This window comes from Pungitius pungitius, chromosome 7, assembly GCF_949316345.1.
Source record: "Pungitius pungitius chromosome 7, fPunPun2.1, whole genome shotgun sequence".
Taxonomy (NCBI): Eukaryota; Metazoa; Chordata; class Actinopteri; order Perciformes; family Gasterosteidae; genus Pungitius; species Pungitius pungitius.
This window is the reverse complement of record NC_084906.1, coordinates 11598273-11622879: the sequence shown is the minus strand read 5'-3', so window position 1 is coordinate 11622879 and position 24607 is coordinate 11598273. Positions and strand designations below refer to the sequence as shown.

Below are 24607 nucleotides of genomic sequence, written 5' to 3'. Positions count from 1 at the left end.
ATTACTATCATGCCGTTTTAGCTTTGTGAGAAACTGTGTGTGTGTGTGTGTGTGTGTGTGTGTGTGTGTGTGTGTGTGTGTGCGTGTAATTGTATGTTATTCTGTCAATTCTGTCAATTCTGTCAATCATCACACAAATAGGCATTTCAAGCAGTTACAAATCTTTATTTCAAAAGTTAACACTGCCAAATATTACTGTTTTACCATATTTGTCAGCTACAATATCTGTTTTAAACCACTTTTCTAAAAAAAAAAATCTCTGTTTTCAAAGATAAGGTTATAGTTAATACATTGACTGAAGGAATGGATGATGATTATTTATCTATATTTGTGGTTGTTGGATGACAACATGAAGAAACAATGTTTTTATTTCACCAAATCCTTTGTCAAAGATTCAAGACATTTCTGAACAAGTTTTCCAAAAAGAAAAATCAGTGAGAGATCGGTGAGGTAGCTGCAGATCAATGAATCCTAATTATGCAATATGCACTGTTGTATCATTTGTAAATGATAACACTAGGCCTGTCCGAAAAACTAAAATCACCCAATTTGATCACACCATGCAAGTCCTCAAGGTCTCTTGCATTGCTTTTTCAGCCTCACTGACCCTTGCAGCACACGTACATATAAATACAAATATCACAACAAATATTATGGTGTTTGACACGCAATGCTGGGTAAGTGTTATGTAGAAAATGAGCACTATTAAGTGATTGTGTAGTAAAACACTGTTTCAATCACATACATGTGTATTCTAACTTCCTCATAATATGAAAACAAATACATGAAAATAAATAACTTGAATATTTGCATTTCAAAGATTCAACATGAGAGTAGTACAGGACTATAAGAGAAGTGTTTAGACAAAATAGCACAAACTAGTAAATCACACTTCCTCAATCAAATTACATCATGTTGAGATCCCAGGGTGAATACATTTTTCTTAAAAAACAATGGAATCAAGAGGTGGGCGTTCATTGCTTTCTAGATCATAATTACATTACTTTTTGCATCACTATCTAAAGAGAAATTCACTCAGTTTCAACATTGCTTCTGCTCATTCCCAGGCTTACACTTTAGGGGTGAAATTGGGAGCTGAGTGTGGATCTGGCCACCCCAAGACACCTGGATTACCCATGATCTAGTTTGATATACTTGTAACTACATGTGCATCATCGTCATCACTTGACGTGTGCACCATGCTTCCAATAGCCTTCCAATAAAGAGAAAAACAGCTGAAAGGAGAAAAGTGGAGATGAAGACCTGCAGTAGTTTGCCCCCCGACCGCTTGCATAGAGAAAGCTCCAGTCGTCTACCATCCTCCCGCTTTCCTGTAACTCCAGCATGCTTCTACAATACATACTTCATAATTTTATTCTTTTTTCTCTTTTTGTCATTCGGAAGATGGGTAGCTGGGGAAAAAACATAAATGGTCTAAGACAGCCCTCAGTCATTAAATACGCATTAACAGTCTACAGTTTACAGGTTTACAACCATCCCCTTCATGTGGTAGCACAAAGAGACATTTTCTTACAGGAAACCTACAGTTTCATCTACCGTAAATTACTATCTTAGTGAACATAAAAAATGAAAATGTAAGGGTATAAATGTGGTAAGATATAAGATCCTCACTGGCAGCTGCAGCAGTCGCCTAAAGTATGTCTGTGGGTCTTTTAGTGGTCTGTGTATGTGTGTGTGTGTGTTGGAGTTATTTGCTTCTTTAGGATGGTCACACCTCGGTGCTGATGGCTCGTGTGTTGGTGTAGAAATCCGGATGCCGGCCTCGATGGGTCTCCCTCAGCAGGGATCCTCGGACAACGGGCAGCGGTATCGCCAGCGCCTGGTTCTCATAGTGTGTAGGCATGTAGGTGATGCGCTCTCCACCGTTGCGCATCTCATCCGTGGTACGAATGTAAAAGGGCGAGTCATAGGGTGAGCAGGTGGGGCAGTAGCTGCGTTTCCCCCCCGCGAGTTTGGTGGGGTCGAAGTATTCGGTTGCTTCGGGCGGTGTAGCGACGATCGACCCCTCCAGGCCAGAGACACTGCAGGCGTTGCACGCAAAGTGCTGCTGAGAGACGGAGCCGCTGTCAGACCCATTCTTCTTACAGCAGTAGTACTGCGGGCAGAGTGAAGCGGATTGCCTTTTCAATACCGATTTGTAACATATACTGGCTGCACTTCAGTCTTTAAGTCTAAAACTTTGAGTTTATTATGATGTGTATATTTCCAAAGAAATTCAGAGATGCAAATATAATGAGATGCACTGCACAATATCCAAAATGATTGAAGGCAAAATGTGTTTTTTCAAGACTTATCAAGGCAGAGGTTTTTAGCTTAATAAACAGTCTAAAAACGGCCACTGAATATTCAAAATACAATTTCTATGAATATGAAATAAGTAAAAAAGAATTGCTGCCAGCATTAATCAATTATTTTCATATAATTTGTTGACAATTTGAAATGGTCCCAGTCTCCGGTAAGGTGAAGTAACAATACAATAGAAGGTTTTATATCGAAGTGAGATTTAGACATGTTTAAAACACACGCATACCTGGAGTCTACAGTAACAGAGCACAGCTATGATACACAGAAGTATCACTGTGGCCAGTATTCCTCCGGTTATGACAACAGTTCCAGCTGTCATCCGACCAGCTCTCCATCAAACTCTGACACAGGCACAGGAAGAAATATCATTAACAAAAGCTTCCCTCTGCACAGAAAATGTGTCTTGGAATATATTTGAAATGACATTGTTATAACTGAAAACCAGAAACGTGAATCAAATCATATTCTAAATGCATATACAAACAAATTCTGCTTCAGAAAACACAGTATGCAAATTCAAATGAAATTTAGCATGATTAGCCCCAGGGCATAAGTTGCATAGAGTAATCCTGATTGTGTTTATTGTTCATTGTACTCACGTTCAGCAAAGTTGCTTAACACCTGAAAGCAGAGAAATACAGTAACAGTGGTAGTAAAGTAAATGTCATAGATTGGGCTGACAGGCCTGACTGAGTGAATGAAGAACTTACATCAGAAGAGTGTTTGAAGGTTATAAGGGTGTAGAGAGGTCAAATCAGAGGTCCAAGGAGACAGGTCAAACTGCTGGATAGCCCCACTGTATGAACATCTGGGCAGCGTAAACATGGGAAACCCTTTAATGGAAGAAGCCTTATGCATTTTTTTCTCCACAAGGTGGCACAAAGACTACAGTAAAATATCTCTCACAGAGACACAAACATACAGTGCACCTTGTGGTACTGGGTATTGCCTTGGGATGACTGAGAGGACAGGGGGTGAAGAAGGAGGGAAGAAAGGGAGTAATGATAAAGAAGTAAAAAGAGCATCATTAAATGAGGAAAGACGGACAATAGGATGCAAGGAATTAAATAATTGTGATACATAAATAAACATAGAGCCTTAACAAGCACCATTGGACCCACAAACAAACTAACTTTTGTTAGCAAAACCTCCCGTAATGCAATTTAAATCAGTATTTTGTCAACTTGCAAATACCAAAAACATCTCACTATACTGCCAGACCACCTTGAAAGAATATCATTGAGTTGAAAAAACGTTTCTCCGACATGGTTTCGGTTTTCTCTTTTCATTGTTTACTTTGACATGGTAGTTCCAGATCTTGTCAAATATACATCTTTTTTCAGTAGGCTACAAGTATTCAGTGAAACTGAATGAATATGTCACATCAGTGCTGTCAGACAAAGAGCAAATACACTAAGAATCACTAATGAAGTGAAATGAAGACCTCCAATCATCAGATGTGCATATTCTTGAGCAATCTCACTCAATATGAATATCATTTAAATTCACACAAACCCATGCATGGATCATTGCAGGGATTTAGCAACGAGTGGCTTTGTTGTTAAGCAGTTTTATTCTGCACGGGGAGGCTTGTGCGTAATGGAAGTGAAATTCATTACTGCTGATAAGGACACGCTAAACCCATGATTTGGGGTGGAGGGCAATTAAATATAAGGAAATGAAGAATGAGGGTAAAAACAATAGAGAAAGTAAGAATGTATGCATTCAATAAAGGAGTGAATTAAGGAAGCAGCACCACGTGGTACAGATGTGTATGAATGTTGACAAATGCATTAACATTTTCTGCATGAGCATACAGAGCTAATCATGCAGCCTGTCACGTATGATTCCTGCTGTTTGATGGCTGGATTGACCAAAGTGTGCTTGTGTTTGTGCGTGCTATGTTTTCATTTCAGCAGTTTGTCCTGATTTTGTGATGCAATGGAAGGACTCGGGATGTCGGTCCACTATTGTGCAAAGTGTCAACAAGGATTTACGTTAGGTACATTTATATTAACACATGTTGACAACATTTCTCAAAAAATATTACTGGACTTACTTAAATGAGAAAGTACTTTAATTTGTCTTGTATTTGTGCTTCAGTAGGATATACAAAACAATTTGGTTATTTATTGAATATATTGTGATATAAAAGAATCATTCAGAGCACTTAACTCTGCACTGACCTTTTCTGGATTTGCAGTTTAAATGAGACAGAAAAAACCCTCTTCACATCTGTGCCAAGCTTGCAATTACAACATGGAGTCCAATTGCATTTATTAAAAAATCATATTAGGACTGTATCAACATCTCTACAACAGAACCAGAGAAGTCCTTAGTCTCTCTTCTTCATAGTCAAAACCTGGTGCCACATTACCCACAATGCCTATTGATCACTGACAGAGCAGTTTGATACTTTTGTGTGTCATGCTATTAACGGATAATATAGCCACAAACCAATACCAAACATATGAGGAGAAGGCAACAGAGACCCAGTGCACTAACTTCATTTCAAATCCGTTTATAATTGTGCATTTGGGATAATAGGGGTATCACATGACTCGTCTAAAACAAAAGAGTGGAGCCATTCCAGTAAATCTGAATGACAAAAAAAAGCCACCCAATCTCCCTGTTTTTGGACTTGTACGTGTTTCCAAAAACATTTCACTTAAAACTTAACTTAAGTTTAAAATAGAAGATTGATGGCATTTCTATTCTATGTTCCCGGGCTTATCGCGCTGACAGCGGCTAAAGTGCTGGCAGACTTAACCAAGTTCACTTGAGGGGGAAACCGCGGTGTGAGTGCGCCGCTTCTGCGACAGCGACATCGGTCGTGATGGTCTTATCAGCTGCAACCATATGAGAGCAATGCAGAGCAGCACCCGAGCCAGACAGTGGGGCACGCCGACATGCACAAACATGCACTAAAAGCATGCACGGCCCGCCCGTCGATTTCAAGTGAGGGAAAACTCGGATTATAACAAACGTGGAGGGGGAGAATCCCCAGGGTCTACTGGGGTTACTCCACTGTATCTGCACATCGCCTACTGTTGCCTGCTGTTATATCACGCTTTGAATAACACATATTGCTTTGTCATGTTATGATTGTTCAGCTGATCGTCTTTTCCCTCTTTGCAATGATCATGTCCATCGTCGAGAACATAAATGACTTTGTTACATTGTACTCTCTATAAAACATGGATACATGGTTTGCCAGCAGCAGAAGCAGATGAGGTACTTAGGTGAAAAATTAAAAGACCAAACTGCATCTCACAATAGCTCTGGGGACACGTTGAGCATATTATATTGTGCTTCTCATGATATCTCCCAGTCTTCTCAATGGATTCTTAATGGGTTTATTCATTAAAAAGAACCTGTGCTGGAAGTGCTGTCAGCCTCTGAGGAAAGAGAAAATAATGCGGTGCTGCTCACAGAGGCCAAGCTCATAAACCTTGTTTCTGTCAAAAAGTACACTAGCATTCAATTCTGGAGAAAACAGGATGGCAGCTGACAGACTCCTCTGAACACCGTTCTTTATAACTCTCTCTAATGTGTGCAATCTCAGACTCAGTACACCAAATTATTTTTCATAATTAAAGCTAGCACCATGACTTGAACCCCATGGAGGTGAGGGAATGGAGTCACTGCTGTCACCACGCCAATCCTCCACTCAGACACGAAGTAACAGATTTATGTTTCTCGGTGTTTACATGTTGCTCTTCAAGCATTTTCAGACAAACTTGTTGGTTGGATTAATGGAGTTCACTTTGTCTGAAAAACTACTGAGAGAAATGAGATATCTGTATCAGCACACACAGACACACACACACACACACACACACACACACACACACACACATGCAGTCGTGCATGCTAAGCACAAACAGAAAGAAAGCTGGATCAGTCACCCTTGGGTCAAGATTAGTAGCCTTCAATCCACAATACTGCCTGATGAGCCCTGTGTACTGATAAGAAACTTTCACACACACACACACACACACACACACACACACACACACACACACACACACATACTGCAGGCAATCATATACTCAGTCATTAGCGAATAAATCAGGACCTCCTAATTAAACATATATTAGAACAGACACCAATAGGAGCTTTTAGCCGTTTCATTGTGATTATTTGAGCTCCCAGGAGTCCGACACAACTTACAAAAGAGCGATGAGTCCATTGATCTTTGAGAGCGTAACAATATGAAAACTATATGTCTGTTGAATTGTACCCCGTGAATGACAAATTCCTCACAGAATCACTTCGCTGTGTCTTTTTTTGTGAGCTGGAGCTGAACCGGTTAAAAAAATCGGTTGTTCAGCACAATTTAGTTTTGTGAAAGCCGTTATTTTTCTATGGAGCTTGAATGTGCCACATTTTAGCCTGAAGCAGAAATAAATTGTATCCCACCTTCAATGTTCAGATTCCCATTTTGAGACTTGTCACTCTTAGTTGGTTTATGTGTATCCTGCGGCTGTCAATAATGCTAGTGTCTGTTAATGGTTATACCTGATATTACAGCCTGCTTCCATGACATACAGGTGACAGAGAGTTAGCTGGTCGGTAGGGTTGGGTATCGTTTGAATTTGAGCGATTCCGATTCCGATACCGATTCCTTGTTTCAATTCCGGTTCCCAGCGATTCTCGATTCCGATTCTTTTAAGAGGCAGGGTCAAAAAAGTTTAAGTTTAAGATATTTTAAATAAGCTAGCTAACCAAGGGTCTTTCTGAAGGAAATAGTCTGACCTTCTCCATCAATGTTAATTCTATGAACTTTTTATTAACTTTACTATGAATTTCTAACAGGGCTGTTTTCACCTACAATATGAATATCAAACTATGAACTTGAATATTGTATAAACATTATAAATAACAGGGGTACACTTTCCTCCAGAGAGCTTTATTTTTGAAACCTCACAAAAACACATTTACACGTGAGTGTATGATACTGCAGGTACTTAAACGTTACCTTGCTCCCACTGATGGACGAACCCTTGGAATCAGAGGAGGAGGCAGCGCGTCAAACACGGGGCACACGGAGGGGGGGGGGCGCGCAAGTCTCCCAACCTCAAATCAGGGACACTTTCGCTGACGGGGGGCTGCTGACGGTCGACGCGGGGAGGGCTAGTACAACCTTTTTTTTTCTTTGCAGCGCCAGCCTCACTGCTCATTTTAACAGAGAGGACCGCTCCGCTCGGGCCACCCGGCACCCGCGCGCGCACTGGTCTGATGCGTCACAACTTCACAACAACCGGGAGTTTTTTGCAGAGTTTTCGGTTTGTTTCGAAAAGTGTAACCACACTTTGGACCGCCGACGCACGCTATACATGTTCGATCGCGCTGTTACGCCAACACTTCCGGTGGACGCTTCTTCGTTGGTGTTCAGCGGTTTCTATTTCCGGTCGGCGCCGGCAGACTGAGAATCGAAACAAGGAATCGAATTTTAAACTTTTGAACGATACCGGGTAAATCGCAAAGCTAGTTCCGATTCCATTCGATTCTCGATTCTCGATACCCAACCCTACTGGTCGGTCACTTATCTGGCGATATACGGTAATAGCAGTTTCCTATAATGTGACAGAGTGCATGTAACATAAAGCTAATTCGTCTCCTTTACGTTTAAATGGGGGTTGGAAATCCAAGTTGCATCACTCCCACTAGTGGACTCAATTGTGGAGCTAGATCCAAAAGTCTATTATTGCTGTTCCCCTTACATTCAATATGAGGGATTTTTAACTGGCTATGCAACTCTAGATGTAATACTGATGCCTCTATACGACCTACATAATCAAAAGAGCAAGAAAGGAGATCAGCTTTTTCTTAATGCTTGTAATATGTGAAACTGGGTCGGATTCAGCACAAGTCATGAATGTTTTTTACACTTGCAATTATCGGTCTTTTATTTTGTGGGGTTTATCAGCATGTTGGCGCGACATTGCTTCCACTTACATTATTGCTTTACTGTGTCTTGTAAATTATTCTGTTTGTAGAATGGTAAATAGGTTTATGATTAAAAATGTAAAAATGTCAGGTTTCCCATATGCTGTTTCTGAAAAATCTGGGTAATGGGAGTATTCTGTGAGCGACCCCCCTCCTCCTCAGACGGAGTGCTCCCTATGGAGTCCCACTGCCATCAGTCTTCAGGAGCAACTGAATGACCTTGATTGCCCTGGAGGATTGTTACTAGATTGATTCTTTGGATTTAACATTGCTCAGACCAGCAGACGGCAAGTGTCAGTCTCTCCTCCCCCAGATACACTAAAGACATAATCCTTGCATCATATAAAGGACACCGGTTCGATTCCTTCAGGTTGTCCCAGATACCAGCCTGCTCAATATGTGGCATCATCAAAAAAAACTTACACCTGATTTTTAGTAGTAGAGTTTAATAGTTTAAAGAACTATTGCTGAACTACTATCAAATGAGAGGCAATGACTGAAGCAGCTCAGTTATCAGGTTGGTAAGTTTGCTGGCTGTACTTTCGTCGTCAGGCTCGTCACACCACAATGACAAATGGAGAAATTGTGGGCTTCCTATGCAAGGCTAATTCCACATCAGAAGAAAACAAAAATGTGTCTGAGGAAAGTGGAAGATTGACCATCTTCCCTCCATCAATGTCAATGCGAGCCTCAGAACCTTTGTTGAGAATCTGCATCGTAAAACTTCAGCTTCAGTTTCTGTCAGCGGCAGCAGCTCAAAGCCAACTAACCAGGCATCAATACAAACAGGATTTTGGTTCTTGTTATTTTGTCATCGCAGCTCTATGGCTGCTGTTGTAAACGGAGAGAAAATGAGTCCCACATCCAGATGGGATTCATGGTCACAGATGAAATGTAATTTGTGTAATCCTGTTATCTGACGTTCCGAAGGCTTTCCTTCTGTTTCCTCTCTCTGTCATCTCTGCTGCTGCCCACAGTGACCGTGTGCACATGTCTGCATGTGTGAGTGCACATCTGTTTGTTTGCATCCGTGAGTTTTAAGTGAACACAATGTGGGGAGGGGGATTTGTTATTAATGAAGATTTTATTTTATTTTAGTGGCTGTTGCCTGGTGATCGTACACAGCTCATGTTTGTTAGTTGCAGTGCAGCTCAAACTGTAAAAGCACTGCTGTCGAACCACTAAACAAAAAACATGGCCGCGGAAAAATATCAGTTACTTTACTGTAATAAAGGTGAGCTGTCCTTGGTGCTGAAGTGATGTTACTGGAACACACACTATGCGACTGTTTTTGGTGTAAAACGTTGGGACATACCGGTGTGGAAACATGATCTGTGCGGATTCCCCTTCACATTCACACAGTGTGATGTTACCTATCACAGAGTGAAAAACAGTTTCACTACTCATTTACTACTCATCGTTTTTCAGATATTCAGGAAACTGTGCGATCAGGACTTGATCAGAAGCAACAGAGACATCAGTACAAATTATGACCTATTTACACTAGATCCTAGTAGCTAATATTAAATTATTAAAACTGTGAACAACAAGATTTAATTTAATCAAGAAAAATGAAATCTTTTATTTCCATATCCTTGCAATTGTATGTATTTTTAGGCAAAATGGCACTTTTTTGATTTACATCATCATTTTGATCATCCGATGGAGCCTTGAAGATCAGGTGAAAGGACCTAAACCCTGGTCTGCTCCCTTTCTTCTTCCGTGCGCATTCGATCTGTGATCAGATCCGTGATCCGATTTGCGAGTTTTATGATCCGTTGCACCAGCAATAAGTACATTGACTTCACACAAACACGACAGCTCTCTTCATGTACTAAAGGACCCACAGGAGCTCAACCAACCGATACCCCATCTTCCCTCTTCAGCTGTCGCAGCAGTTACGATCCAGTAGTCCAAGATTGATGACAGTGAACATTTTAGTTCCATTACTTGATTTTGCTCAAGGTCATTTGGGGCAAAGAACGCTATGAATGTGAAGAACCACTCTTGGCCCTGCACATGATCAATACAGGCGGTAAAAACGACTTTGTCCCCGTAAAGACAGGAACGTCAGAGGGTTGGAACACAGTTTCAGTCTCTTTCTCCTTCCAATCTGGAACATGTTGTGATGGCATGTACCCTGCTGGCAGATTTATAGCTGGTGTACATTATGCCGCGATGCAGCCCTCTAGGCTACTGTACTCTGGCGTGCCAGCTCCTGATTCAGCCTTTCTACACACTCACTGTGACTCAAGATGTGGTGAATACCTTCACTTGCATAGCAAGCGGAAGATGCATTACTCATAGCCCTTTAAAATTCAAATCTTCAATATTGGCGTGTGATTTGTCTTTTTGACATTGCTGTTGGGTTTGTTTACAGATGCAACACAGCATGTTTCCACCAGAGAGGGCAGTGAAACCCAGCCATTCAGCCCGGTATAAGGTTACTCTTTTAAAAAGATGAGCCACTGACTCTTTTGAACGTCCAACCAGAAGCATCATATATATATATATATATATATATATATATATATATATATTAGGGTGCATCAAATTTGAATGGGAAATTTTAATTTCAAAATGTCAATTTGGCTGGCATTGCATTTTGTTCCAATTAACATAAAAATGACTTTTGGGGTGCCACCTAACACATGAACTTTGGCGAAATTACCAAAATGTGCAATTTTTAGTCTAATTGCTAAAAGTTTGACCTGGAAATGCTGAGTACTGTGAACTTTTATACAGTAACATGTTCTATAGGGTTATTAAATTGAAAGTTGTTTGCATGCCCTTTGGGCAACTTGGGAATTTCTCAGAATTCAACTTTCAAGATTCTCCAATCATTTGTCCTAGAGAAAACATGAATGAGGTCAATGGGACATGTTCACGTGGCCTTACCTTGAATTTAGTGCAGCAGTGATGGATGTCAGACACACATATAAAGTTAAATTGACTTTATTGTTAAATACAAGGGTACTTACATACTGAAAAAAAGAACAAACTGAGAATCATCACCAGGGAAAAAGAGAGAGGAAATGGAACTTGAACTCTGAACCTAGCCAGTGCGTTCCCCCCAGATATGTCTACCCTCCCGCCACCCAAGAGTAACCATCCTATTCAGGGATTAGCTTGAGTTTGCAGCGGTGAAGGTTTGGCTGTTGGTTGCGGTCATGTTCAACTGCCTGCAGCACATTCTGCAGGTGCTGCTCCTTCCTTGCCACCGCGACAAAGTCGGATGTGAGCTTGACGCCACGCTCGGCACAGTCATTGACCACGTTCATTGCACGTGACTTCACTTTTTTTGAAAGCAGCATTGGTCGCCTGGTGACCGTGATGACTCCACCTTCAGGTCTGCAAAAACCTGGTTCAGGAGGACCTCACCAATGTGGTGCCGGCACCCAGACCAAAGCAGTGGTCGGCCCAGTGAGAGCTGTATGGCAATGCAGGCTGCGGTGAGATGGCCAGTGTTTGACGCAGTGGTGTCAAATGCCATGTTGACAACCTGGTCAGCACAGCACAAGTCCTGCAGCAACTTGCATGTCAACCGGGCAATGATCTCCTCCACATGCCTCATTGGTCTGTTTCTTATAAGCCGGGACACCAAGCAGTTTCAGCCGCTCTGCATCTCCAACAACCACTGTAAGACACTCCTCCAACTAGCAGAGAGATGTGTACATTCACCGCCCAACTCTGCAACAAGACCACGCGTGAAGGCAGCCTGTTGCATTGGTGACATCTTCAACCTTATAGCCAGTGACACAACACTTGGTCGGCTAAGGATGTCATGTGGAATGAAGACGTTTGTTCCAGTCTTCTGGAATGGTTCACCCTAAGATGGTGGATAGACTGTTTTAGTATCCTCCTCTGACTCCTCCTCACTCTCCGACTCCATGCTGGACATTGCTGTCATCTCCTCCAGCTCCTTTTCACAATGGTACTGCCTGGCTGCTGCGGCAGCTTGATGCTCCTCTCGCCGCTTCACCTTGAGCTGCAGCTTTTTGTCCAATACACCAAATGTGGCCACTCTGTCAGTCTTCATGCTGGCCAGGAAAGCTCGGTCTTCTGGGTTATCAATCAGCTTTTCAACATTTGGAGGCCACAGCGGAAATGTGGCATCAAGTCTGCACTCCATTTTCTTCAATTGTTTCTCTGTAGTCTCACTGGAGCGCTTGGCCTGGGAGATTTTCCGCAGCTTGTTGTTAGCATTGACTAAGTCTACCATCTTGTGGCACGCACGCTTGTCGCTCACCATTGGGATGTTGGATTTCTTGTAAAATGGGCGCACCTGCTCCATACATGATAGTAATATGTAATAATACATACCCAACACAGAAAGATCACCTCAAACCGAAATATCACCTCAGTTTTCTTGAGCTGTAGTATTGTTTACCTCAGAGCTCCATGGATGAGCGGTGGTACCCCTAAATCATCATGTACTGGAAAAATATTTTGCATGTGTTGTTTCTACATATATTCGAACATTTTTAGCACCCAGCCATATCAAAATTCAAGAATTGTGTTTTTTGATGCACCCTAATATATATATATATAAATAAAGGGAACTAACGATACTGCGATGTGTCCGTCCGCTTTGCAGAGGTGTCATTGTAGCTGCTCAGCTCCATCTCTGCTGCCCTACGATATGCCAGCTTCTCTTTCACACCTGGCAACAGAGCAGCATCATTGAACGCACAGCCAATATAGGGCAGCCGAGGAACCGGTAATTGCCGTAGCTCCATTCCGCTGGTCAGCACAGCGGTCTCATAAAAGGAAAAGAAATGGTCCAGCTTCTACCTTTGAGGGAGTAATACACCACGGATATTACATTAGCATACATTCAGATGGGCCTTTTTATCTGTGACAGTTACCAAATTGCGGGAGCACAGCCGCAGATGGCAGAGCCAGCAGGCTGGAGGCTTGGCTGCTCAGGTGCCTCGCTCAGGAGCAGGAGAGTACAGGTGAAAGTTAGGATTCATTGAAATACAAGTTTTTCTCTGGGGACCTGTAGACATCCCTGTTTAGCCATGAGAAATTCAACCATCAACATTACAATTTCATGTTGAGCCATGCATGAGGCCACAGGTGGAATTTCACAGTTCCTTCCTCCTTTAAAATATAGATTACCGATGAGAGTTAGCTTTAAAGCATTATACAAAATGTATGATGAAGCAGCTTCTAGTGGTCCTGCTCTAAAGGTCTTGGAATCTAAAAACATTACTTTTTTTCTACTTTTACATTTCCAATCCTTCCCTGAATGAGCATGGGGTTGAACCTTAAACACAAAACATGGTCAGTCCGTCAAAAGGAAGCCAGTCAACAGTCAAGTATTCTTCAAATGTATAGCCTTTCCCACACACTGTCAAAATAGGGAGATTTAAAAAACTCTGCCCTGCACACCACCCACTGTGAATGTGAGAGTGCTCCTCATGCTCAAGGCCATTTCAACACATGGCTGTGCAAATTACACTGAACCTTTGACCTTGAGCTGACACGGCAGTAACTGAATCCACGCAGCCATCCTGCTAACAGAAGGAGAAACCAGGACTAACAGCGACTCAGATCTCCTCTCATCTCTTTGCATCAGTTGGGTTTTTGTTTTCATACTTGTTAGTGCGATGACCCACTGTTAAGTTAAAAAATAAATAAACATGAGCAAAACTCAAGCGGTAATTCAGGAAATTTCACAGTGGTGTGAGTGAGAAAGTACATATCGTTTTCACATTCAAGCCTTGTTTGATTAAGAAACAAAAGCCACAAATAATGTAAACGGGAGGGAGACACCCATCACATCTGGAGAACATCAGTTCCTTCACATGCACATCAGTGGCACATTATTCAAATAAAAGTTTGACACAGTTTGACTTAATGGGATTTTCCCTTTTCATTGTTTATGGATTCATAAAGAAATCATTTTTGGAGATAAGTGCTGGCTTCACAGCGTGTGTTCTGAATTACAGATCTCAAGTTTAATTCAAAAGTGCAACAAAATGAAAACATTTATAGCCACATTATGTTCAACATTGTCACACGATTACGGTGTTCAACTTTGATGTTGATGTCTTTTTTAAGTTTTATTCCTACTGAATATATCTTTGAGCACATATTTCCTCCATCTTCACAACAGGCCAAAGGAATATCATTTGGGTCCAGTAACCTCCAACTTTTCTTTTCTTCTTATTTGTCATTTCAATTAATTCTAAGGACTGTAGTCCAGCTTGATCCTGACTTTATTTATTTCTTTTATTTTAAGTTATTCCACACTATTTTAAGTAACTGATGTCACTCTTTCACGAAGTCCAAAGAGCGTTTGCATATGCTATGCGTTTGTGTTGTCAATGCGTGTCTGTGTAAGAATTTGGATGACGCCTCAAGCTGCATGTCTCGCTCTGTGAGAGCGTGTGTATGTCACAGAATATTGTGTCATTTTCGGGGCGTGCACACGGCAGTCTGATTAAGTCGGGAAGTGTCTGTATAAGCGCGTCTGTCTGCATGTGTGCTTTTCATGAGTCACCGCAGATACAGCAGCCAGCAACCAGCAGCCGTAGAGCAGCGTTAGCAGATAACAGCATTTGGTCCTGCAGCAACTTGCATGTCAACTAGCCTTCCTCCCCCCCCCGGCCTCATCCGCACGCCACATGGTGAGAGTCACAAGCCGCGATCCAACCGGACAATAAATAACACCTGCTCGGGCCCACCTGATGCCTGTGCTGTGGCCTAGTACAGTTTTATAGTTATACAATTAATTCATCAACTACTCGTAAACTCAACAGCAAACCCAGTTTGACGTAAACCATTATATCTAAGTTTCCCATCCCTCGTATGCTGCACTGCAGTTTGGGCTCAGCTCGTGTCACCTTTAAAGTGTAACTACAGTACTGGCAACTTGCAACTGCGTGGCGAGAAATACCAATCCAGCAGCACGAAAAACCTTGAGGGATTTAAAATATTTAACCACCACTCCTGAAACATGGAAACACTTTCCCCGGGTAGCCACCGCAACCTTAAAACAAACACATAAACCACATCTTAAAAACACTTTTTTAGGCATGTTGTTTCAGAAAGTACATTGGCTGGTGTCAGCAGGAGCCTGAAGGTAGGCCTGAGCACCGTATTCCATCTCCAGAAAGCAAGACGAGAAGAAGCTATGACTTTGAAACAACAGCATCTCTAGTTTGATTACAAAATGCTAGGAACAGATGATGTTGGGACCTTTATTTTGATTATAGTGTGATTTCTGTCAAAGACAAGGTGCACAAATCTTTATATGTTCATGCTAATTTTTGGTGGACCTGATGCAACACTGTGGGTCTCGCTCAACAGGCCGCAGTAAACTAGTCGTCTTCTTGGCTGAAGTCACACCTGCAGGCAGTGAGTTTATAACTGTCTTTCAAGAGGTTTTTCCAAGTTCACAAAAAAGTCAAGTTATCAAAGTATTCCTCCTGTAGCCATGAGGATTTTTGGGGTTATGGGTTACTTAAATTAACTTTGGTCTATCAAATATTTAGTTTTCCCAGCCAAAGCAGCTATTACAAAACCACTCTTCACTGGCTGAGGAAATGTTGCTCACAGTTTTGTAATTGGTAACTTGGCATTGCAAACCATTATACAACCTCTGTATCAGATACGTCCCGTCGGTTGCTGCTGTGTTGGCTTCGACGAGCCCCGATTGCAGGCTCCACTGGGAAATCAGCCCACTTCCTGCTGAATCACAGCCACTGGTGGAACCAGAGGTGGAGGAATTATCAAGTGTGTGCATGCAAGTGTGTGTGTGTGTGTGTGTGTGTGTGTGTGTGTCTGTGGAGACAGAGGGAACGAAGACAGGCTGCTCCAGCGTTATTTAGTCAAGCTGTATTTACTGTGAGAAATGGGTCAGCTGATGTGGAAGATCAATACTCTTCACATATAGCTCCCATGTGCACGGAGCGAGGCACCATGGTAGCCCACTAGGATGTCTGTGTATTTATTCTTAACGTATCTGAGACACAAACAAGAAGATGCGGAAACACTGATTCCACACAAGATTCCAACAAGGGTTTTAGCCATGTTTTTAAAAAATGATCAGGATTTAGAGCTTTTTGTTCTTCAGTGTATTGCAGGATGTCTACTGTGCATATAAAATAGCATCCAGTTAACAGTCAACTAGTAAGTAGTCACAGCATTTGTATAATACAAATAGTAACATCTGGGTGATTTATATAATAAAGTGGGACTGGATATTTCAAATGATACAAATATATCAAATGTAGAGTTTGATAGCTGACTGAAATGATCTTTTTTAGCCTCACTAGGGATTGAACCCCCATGTGTGCTGTATGTGCTGTGCTCGTCTCAGAAACCTTCACCTGTGCCCCATTGCTGTCCAAAATGCCTCATGATTGATTAGCATTTTACTACAGGTGACCTAAGTCAATTCCTCCCATTGGCATTCAGTGCCCGTCCTCCTTTCATCTAGAAATAATGCAGTCTTTTCATACTAAATGCCAGCAGCAGCAGCAGCAGCAGCAGGCCATCCAGACCAGACTGGACCAGAGAGACAGAATATCACACAGCAGCAAAATGGCAAAACACCACGACTCCAGTTCCGCTGTCACTTCCTCTCTTCTGGCACATTGCACCCTGAATTGAATGGAAGTAACAAAGCCAATGTGAGCCTTTTACATATCCACCGATGCAACTTATTGCTTCAAAGGTCTGAAAGAGAAAAGTCAAATCAAGTCACGTCTGGCATTTGAGCCCACAGCCGATTCACCACATAAGCTTCCAAACACGCGACCGTGATTCTCCGTCTGCGCTTTTCATCACTGCACATACCTGACGTGGTGACATGGTCCGGCGGTTCAACTCGTGCTAATCCCGAGGAGTGAAGCCACCAGCATCCTCATCGCAGGCGGAGGAGGAGGAGAGCGAGAGGACGCGCTGTGTGGCGACTGCGGCGGAACTTCTCCAAGGATGCGCCGGAGTCCGGAGCGCACAAACGCCACCAGGAGACCCCCCACACCCCTCCCTCCCACCCACAATCCAGCTGTGGGACCAGCAGACTAAAGGTCAGAGGGACGGCCGCAGAGACATCCACGACCAGCGGCCAGCGAAACACGCTGCATAGTCCCCACGGGAGAAGAGCGGGCGAGCGGGTGGAAGGGCGCGGACGCTGCTTCGATCCGCACTTTTTACGCGCGAGAAACGCGTGACAACGATGTCACGGTGTTACTCAGCAGCGGCCCCCTGCGCACTCCGAGGAGGTGAGACAACCATCGGGAGGACAAACGGACACATCCAACAAGTGAGGGACGAGAAGGCGAAATGATGGAGTTTGCTGTTACGAGCACTGGGGGGGGGGAGGCATCACACTATCGCCCCCGGACTAGGATCCGATTTCAGCGACATGCTACACAGTGGCGTATCCAGAACATTTTTACTGGGGTGGCCAAGATGGGACACAAAGCTAGTGTGGGGTGGCCATGGTAGACGGCGCTGTCCCCATTTAAGCAGCAATTTAACAGAACCTATATACAATCCGTTGCATATATATAAACAATTGTAACAAAAACCAAACAAATCTTAACTCCAAACTAAGTATATACTATGAAGTAATGTTATGTAAACCTTTAAACCCTTATGAACAATAGAGGATTCTAATAATAGTAACACAGTGCAATAGAGGTAGCTAGTTCTTGCTTTTGCTCATTCTGCTGCTACAAAATGCTTTCACATAGGGCCAAGACCACAAGACAAGACTTAAAGTCCAATACAATGCCACCAGACCAAATATAACTAAAGGGTTAAGGTGCTTCTTCATAATGTAACTTGTGAAAATTGTACATAAACAGTTGTAACATAAACCAAGCAAACCTTAACAACACAAAAACAAGACCATTAGACCAATTCTGGGTTCATCCATCTTATCAGATGAATTTGCCTGTTTTGGTGATTGGTAGCAAAAAGTTTAATAAATTTGTCCATGTCAAGTGACTTTGCTCTTCTAGCCTCAATGCTGAGAACACCCAGGTTGCTCAGTCTGTCACCTGTCATTGTTGTGCGCAAATGGGTCTTGATGAGTTTAAGAGCTGGGAAGCTGCGCTCACGGGGAGGGCTATGGCTATCTTTCACAGACGAAAAAGCTTGTGAAAAACATCCTTATGAGGTTCAAGGAACACTGCAAGTTCAACAATACCGGACAAGTTCGGCATTCCACTTTGCTGTTTCCTTTGCAAAAGCCTCCTTGTCTGGTGGAGTTCATGACTGAGATCTTCAGAGTCACTTTCATAAATTTCTCCCAGGCGAAAGACTGCTTCCTCTTGAAGGAAACATCTGCTTTTGGGGTCCAAAGCTTGTATTCCTCATTATTTCACAATTGTCTTTGGAGAAGCGCCTGTCTAACTCTCTAAGTATGGTGTCCACAATGGGGTAGAAGATTTTCCTTCTAAAGGAATCCTTGTCACCATCGTTACATTTGTGCTGACCCAATGTAGAGGTTATGACAGACCCACCAAGTCAGGAATTTGAAAACAAACACCCTCATTCTTCAGTCCAGAAAACAGCGTTTCATATTTCATGGCGGTATCCTAATAATTTAAAAAAATAAAATGCTAACGTTCAACGCTTAACTTGGTTTGCAGGCTGTAAGCTAGCCAGCTAGTGCAGTGTAGCTTGACTTTTAGCTGCTACTTAGTGCTACATAAAGTTTTCCTACACATTCAGAGGGAACCACGATATAACTAAACATTAAATTACGTCGCTGTTGTAAACTGTGACCGTCCTCCTGTTTCACGGACCAGCGGCAGGTGCAGCCCACTCATCTCATGGGTCACCTGACCTGCATGCCCAAACGTCCGCTGAACAGAAATCAGCTCTCACAGCCTCAGTACGACCATTACTGTGTTAGTTAAAAATGTAAAACTGGCCCTAAATCAGTTGTTCAGCTGTCATCATTGATTGACAGCATTTCTCTTGTTTCTTGTGTTGACGAACTTGACCAACTACCTATCAGATCTGGGGTGGCCAATGAGCCACGGCCACCCCAGGCCACCCCCCAGAATCGCCATTGATGCTACAATAAAAAACATGTATGCAAACAGTTGCTATTTGAGGAGATACCATGTAACTATAAGGACCTACTGGGTACCAGTATTATGAATACCTACGGCTCATAACCTGAATATGGTGGTTAGTTCAGGATATTCCAATTGGAAAATATGGCTCGGTAATGTGGTAGTGTCCTGTAACTAACTGTTACAGTTTCCTCCTTACCCCCCCAAACAAGGAACACTGAGCTGCAGTAATTGATTTGCCCTCAATCATTTGGCCCTTAATCTACTTACTTTTGCAACCAAGTCAAGGCAAATATCTACAGGGGGGAGGCCTGGTGGGTCTGATAGGATTGTGCTGCACCACAAAACTAATCAACTCTAAAAAATAAATTAGAAAAAGCTAAAACACTAATATTACAACACATCTCAAAATGAAGGAGATAAGACTTTCCCTGAAACAGCAGCTTCTGCTCCTGATCGTCTACAGCCACACAGCAGAGATGAAGCTGCAGGGAACGTTCTTCATCTGTGTCCATTCGGCTACAAAACACCAAAATACAGACAAAGATTGAGAGGATCAGACATTTGTGGCATTGTTATCTTGAAAATGGGTCAGTGTTACAACTGTTAAAGCGGCTGGATATACATCTCGGTAAAAAAAAGACTAGAAACAGGGGGAAGTCCAAAAATAAAATGTGAATAAAATGGCCAGAACCTGAAGAAGTTGAAGTGCGGTTATGGTACGTTCTGGTGGTTATCAATGTTGCAACATCATATTGATAATGAAGCTTATAGCTTGTGATTGGAATTAATGAGACTGACTTTAAGCATTAATCTTAATGAGAGCCCCAGCTGATGAGCTAAACATTGGCGATTGTTCGATTGGTTCCCTCAGACAAGCGATCCATTACACCGACGAGCTCCAACCACTGGTTTGGTCTCAGTGTCCAGTTCAACACAGAGAAGAAAAGACTAGAAACAAGAAACTCTGTTGGAGTGTTTTTCTGGGCAGGACAACATATTTGACATATGCATTGTTTTAATTAAACAGAAGAAGAATAAGTGGATGGCGATTGTTGTTGAACTCACAAAAAAATATATATTGTCTGTTTATGACATATCAAATGAACATACAATTATTGCACACGGACGAGCCTTCACAGCTGTTTGGGAGTGTGTAAAGAGGAAGCTGCATCTCTATGGCAACCTGGGGAGTAAGAGGTCACTGTGTGTGACAACAAAGCTAATGCTATTTGCCGACTTGATGCCTATCTGCCCTTCCATCTGCCTATCCCCTGATGTTTTAGTACTCCGTGCCCACATCTGGATTAGGATCAGTTTCATGTCAAAATGTTCTATTTAAATTTAATTTAAATATCCCTATTCTGACTGAAGAAAAAACAGAAATGCTTGAATCGTTGCTGTTATGGGTGTGCAGGTCCCTCCTTTGCTTGCTTTACTCCTAATTCTTTCAACCTTTTTGAATCTGGCTTCCTCAACGCTGATGCAAGACGGTGCGACCGAGTGCAATGGAGAACTAAAGACAAGTTTCTACCAAACCCAAATAAATATTCACACAAAGTTAAAACTGACCTCGCTTGACTTCTCTTTTAAGACCCTGCATGGGTTACCGACTATAATTCTCCTCTTAAACATGAAGCTGGGGAATCTAACAATGGTCACGTCTTAACAGCAATTCATTTCTTTCCGACATGCATTTGCCTGAAAGATTGTTTGGCAAGAAAAAAAAAATTGGGAAAATAACTGGGAGACGATGACAAAGTCACACTGTAAATTATTTCCCCGTTAAATAACAGGAATTTACTGGCAGCAGGGTTACCATTATTTTCATGTTATTTTAACAGTTTATTCCTGTTAATGTTTTTTTACAGTGCACACCCGTAATGTTTTGTAACAGGAATTTACTGGCAGCAGGGTTACCATTATTTTCATGTTATTTTAACGGTTTATTCCTGTTAATGTTTTTTTACAGTGCACACCCGTAATGTTTTTTAACAGGACTTTACTGGCAGCAGGGTTACCATTATTTTCATGTTAAATCACCATTTATTTAGTTTCCTTTAAATATTGCTTTTAAAATGTATTGATTATTATTTTAGCATAGTAATGTGTACCATTGATTGTAATATACATATTTCTAGCTTGAGTTATTATAAGAATAGGCATAATACATCACATAACACTTAAGTGAAAGAAAACGAATAGTTCCATGTTCAAATTAACTTTTTTATTGTAATAGAAACACTGAAAGTTAAATACTTACAAATGTAGGCACATATAGATCGGATCAATCACAGAAAAATACACTACATTGCCCAGAACGCACCTGAACACACCTCCACTGAAAGAGAGAGAGAGAGAGAGAGAGAGACATAAATAATAGAAAGTCTGAAAAGTAAAATTTATTGAAACAATGGCAATGAATGTATGTATCTATCTCACCTTTTTGAAATGAAATCCCACTGGAAGTCCATCAGTCTGCGCAAGAGGCTGGCGATGTGTGAATTTACCGTTCTTTTTTTCCCCTTTGCAGCCTTTGTCCCCTTTTCTGGGTTTATACCCACAAAGCGTCTGAAAAATTATACACGGGTTGGAAATCTAGTAATTCACACAGACTAACACTACAACAAGACAACAAATGTCCATGAACTATCCTCAACATACTATCCTATGCATCTATGAATATTGTAAGTTGCACTAAAACTTTCTAAAGCAAAGTTAATTGCTAAATCCCATCACCAGACCTGCTGAAACCATGCTTGAGCCACAGCTAGGCCAGAACAAATGCAGGTGTTAACAGACAATGTCTTACCTCTGGATGAATTCAAGTGTGCACGCTGCCTCCTCTTGGTACTGTAGGTTGAAGATATAAAAACCGGAGAAAAAAGACGCCAGCCCTGTCACAAAGGTGGACTGGATCCCTTCGCCCACAATCTGGCCCTCAATGCTGAGCATCCAGCTTTGGAAGTGGTTTCCTGTTTCTCCTGAAACAGAAATGTTTTAACTGTCAAATTTCTGTTTAGTTTTAGTTTAGTTTGATACCATTTAATTCACTACATACAACACTAAAACCAACTTACCAAGAAGTATCAGACGAGGCGTTGCAGGTAAAGCTAGTGAACTCTCAAGGTCAGCTGCACTGGCATATCAAGTCCTGAGACATCTTCGGAAAAGTGAGACAGAAGAAGATGGATGACTTGATAGGACAGCTCGACATCATCATCAAGCTGACGAAGAACTTCCTTCATCCTTTCATTTGTCGGTTTAGTCTTGAACAACACAAGACTTATTGATAGATTATAAGACACCATTCAAATTTCCACCTGGTTCTGAGGGATACATGCAGTGAGATCTTCTTGATCAGCAGTGTGATCAGGGATAGTGCCCTGCATCTGCATCTGTAATTAAAAACAAAAACAAATGTAATGTAAAATAGACACACCCAGGGTGGGAAATTAGCACCTGCCACAAGCCAATGGCGGGTGACTTTGCCTCGCATACAAGCCACAGTGGCGGGTGGAGTGGTTTTCAGCGCTCTAGTCTGTGACACATATAGCTTATCTGAAGTACAGACTAGAGGGCTACATTGGGATTGTGTGCCGCCGGGTCCCGCGAGACCCAACGCAAATCTCGCAGGAGCGCCAGCGGGCGGTTTAAAAAAAAACACAGCGGAATCAGAACCATCCCACACCAACCCTCCCGTATTACCCGGAACATCCCGAATTATGGGCAATTTAGATTTGTCCCGACCGGGACAGCTCCAGTCCCGATTTCCAATCACAGCCTGCTAAGTCAATGACGCGCGAATAACTCCCGGTTGTTGTGAAGTTGTGTCGCATCAGAGCAGTGTGCGCGCGGGTGCCGGGTGACCAGAGCGGAGCATGTAAGGATGTGCAAGCCCGGCCGCCGACGCTAGCCCCCCCGCCCCCGTTGAGACCGCCCGCTAGCCCCCCCGCCCCCGTTGAGACCGCTAGCACTAGCATTATTTATAGATTTAGATCGTATACATGAACGGACATTAAAATAAGCGCATTGTTTTGTAAGATTAATGGACAAACTATCGAAACTTTGCTAGCTTGAATCACCTCGGCTCATTAGCAGCTAGCTAAATTAAACTTCATAGTGCAAGTCCGTGGCGTTTAGTATACCTCAACATCACTGATAAATGTTAACTATGCATGACTTTAAAGAAATTCTAGTTAATCTCACCGGATTGTTGTGGTTTTCCTCGATGTAACCAGAGCGATCCTCCGACATGGAATGGCCGTGTGTCCGTTGCGTTGCAGGTTCAAATGCCTTCTTACTCGCTCTTTGCCAGAATGCAAAAAATACTGTATGAACCTGTTATTTCAGAAAGTGGCGCGAACGTGATCAGAAAGACACACACACACACACACACACACACGCACACACACATCTACACACACATATACACACACAGATTTGGAGCGCAGTTAGTCAATTAAATGTTAGGTGTCTCGTTTAAAATCGGGAGGTATGATTATGGTAATAAAAGCAAGATGATTCTTTATAACATTTGCAGTACAGAAATCACGTGGTGTTCTGTCTAACCTTCATTCAGTGAATGCATACAATATTTAATTTCTTAGTATGCAACATCGACAATATTGAATTAGTCATTGTTTTGCAACTTACAAAAACGAAAAATTGCTAACTTCTCCAATGATAAATAATATATTTTTTATAATCTAAGCATAAAATTGCGTTTATCGGCACTTATCCCCAAAACATGACCATACCAGACCATCTAACTCTGGCCGCCATCTTTGAATGTTCGGTTGTGCTGTTAAATAACAAAAATGAATGTTATTTAGCAATGAGGTGTTAAATAACATACATGAGGCGTTATTTAACATGTATTCCCTAAAAATTTACAGTAAGCTGCAGTTATTACAAATAACAGGTAAATCATGTTGAAATTTGGGTGTAAATTAACGGAAACATTTAACAGTGCAGGTTTTATCGAGCTACAATGGTAGAATAAGTACGAGTTACGTTACGTTCCAGTGATATCTACCGGTTACCATGTTGGAAGAAATATATGAGAGAAGATGATGAAATAGAAGCAAGAACAGGAGTGAGGAAGAGGAGCGTGGAGTCAAGGCATGAAGGTGATGAGAGATCATGAAGAAGCATCGCGCTGCTTTCAGCAAGTGAACCCATTCATCAGGTTACCTGCTGCTCTTCATCACAAACACACTTTCATCACTAAAGTGCAGACAGAGCGTATCGGGTGAAGATTGAATAGACAAAGACAAAGG

At 42.1% G+C, this 24607-nt stretch overlaps 1 protein-coding gene and 1 long non-coding RNA gene across 4 annotated transcripts; both read right to left on the bottom strand.

Moving 5' to 3' along the window:
- Nucleotides 1–196: 196 nt before the first annotated feature.
- fam163ab (family with sequence similarity 163 member Ab) lies at nucleotides 197–17619 on the bottom strand. Of its 2 annotated transcripts, XM_037470205.2 has the most exons (5): nucleotides 17089–17619; nucleotides 3036–3133; nucleotides 2925–2946; nucleotides 2552–2666; nucleotides 197–2116 (listed from the first exon to the last, which is right to left on the bottom strand). In XM_037470205.2, exons 4-5 carry the CDS (start codon nucleotides 2642–2644, stop codon nucleotides 1730–1732), a joined length of 480 nt encoding a protein of 159 aa, XP_037326102.2. In that variant the 5' UTR covers nucleotides 2645–2666; nucleotides 2925–2946; nucleotides 3036–3133; nucleotides 17089–17619; the 3' UTR covers nucleotides 197–1729. The 2 variants fall into 2 exon arrangements, with proteins under 2 accessions (XP_037326102.2, XP_037326104.2); XM_037470207.2 differs by lacking the exon at nucleotides 17089–17619 and having other exon boundaries at nucleotides 3036–10793.
- Nucleotides 17620–21225: 3606 nt separating this feature from the next.
- LOC134132213 (uncharacterized) lies at nucleotides 21226–24296 on the bottom strand. 2 transcript variants are annotated; one of them, XR_009956749.1, is made up of 5 exons: nucleotides 23535–24296; nucleotides 22406–22723; nucleotides 22138–22309; nucleotides 21768–21896; nucleotides 21226–21666 (listed from the first exon to the last, which is right to left on the bottom strand). It is a non-coding gene; the product is annotated as an uncharacterized LOC134132213 (long non-coding RNA). The 2 variants fall into 2 exon arrangements; XR_009956750.1 differs by having other exon boundaries at nucleotides 21768–22309.
- Between the last annotated feature and the right edge of the window lie 311 nt (nucleotides 24297–24607).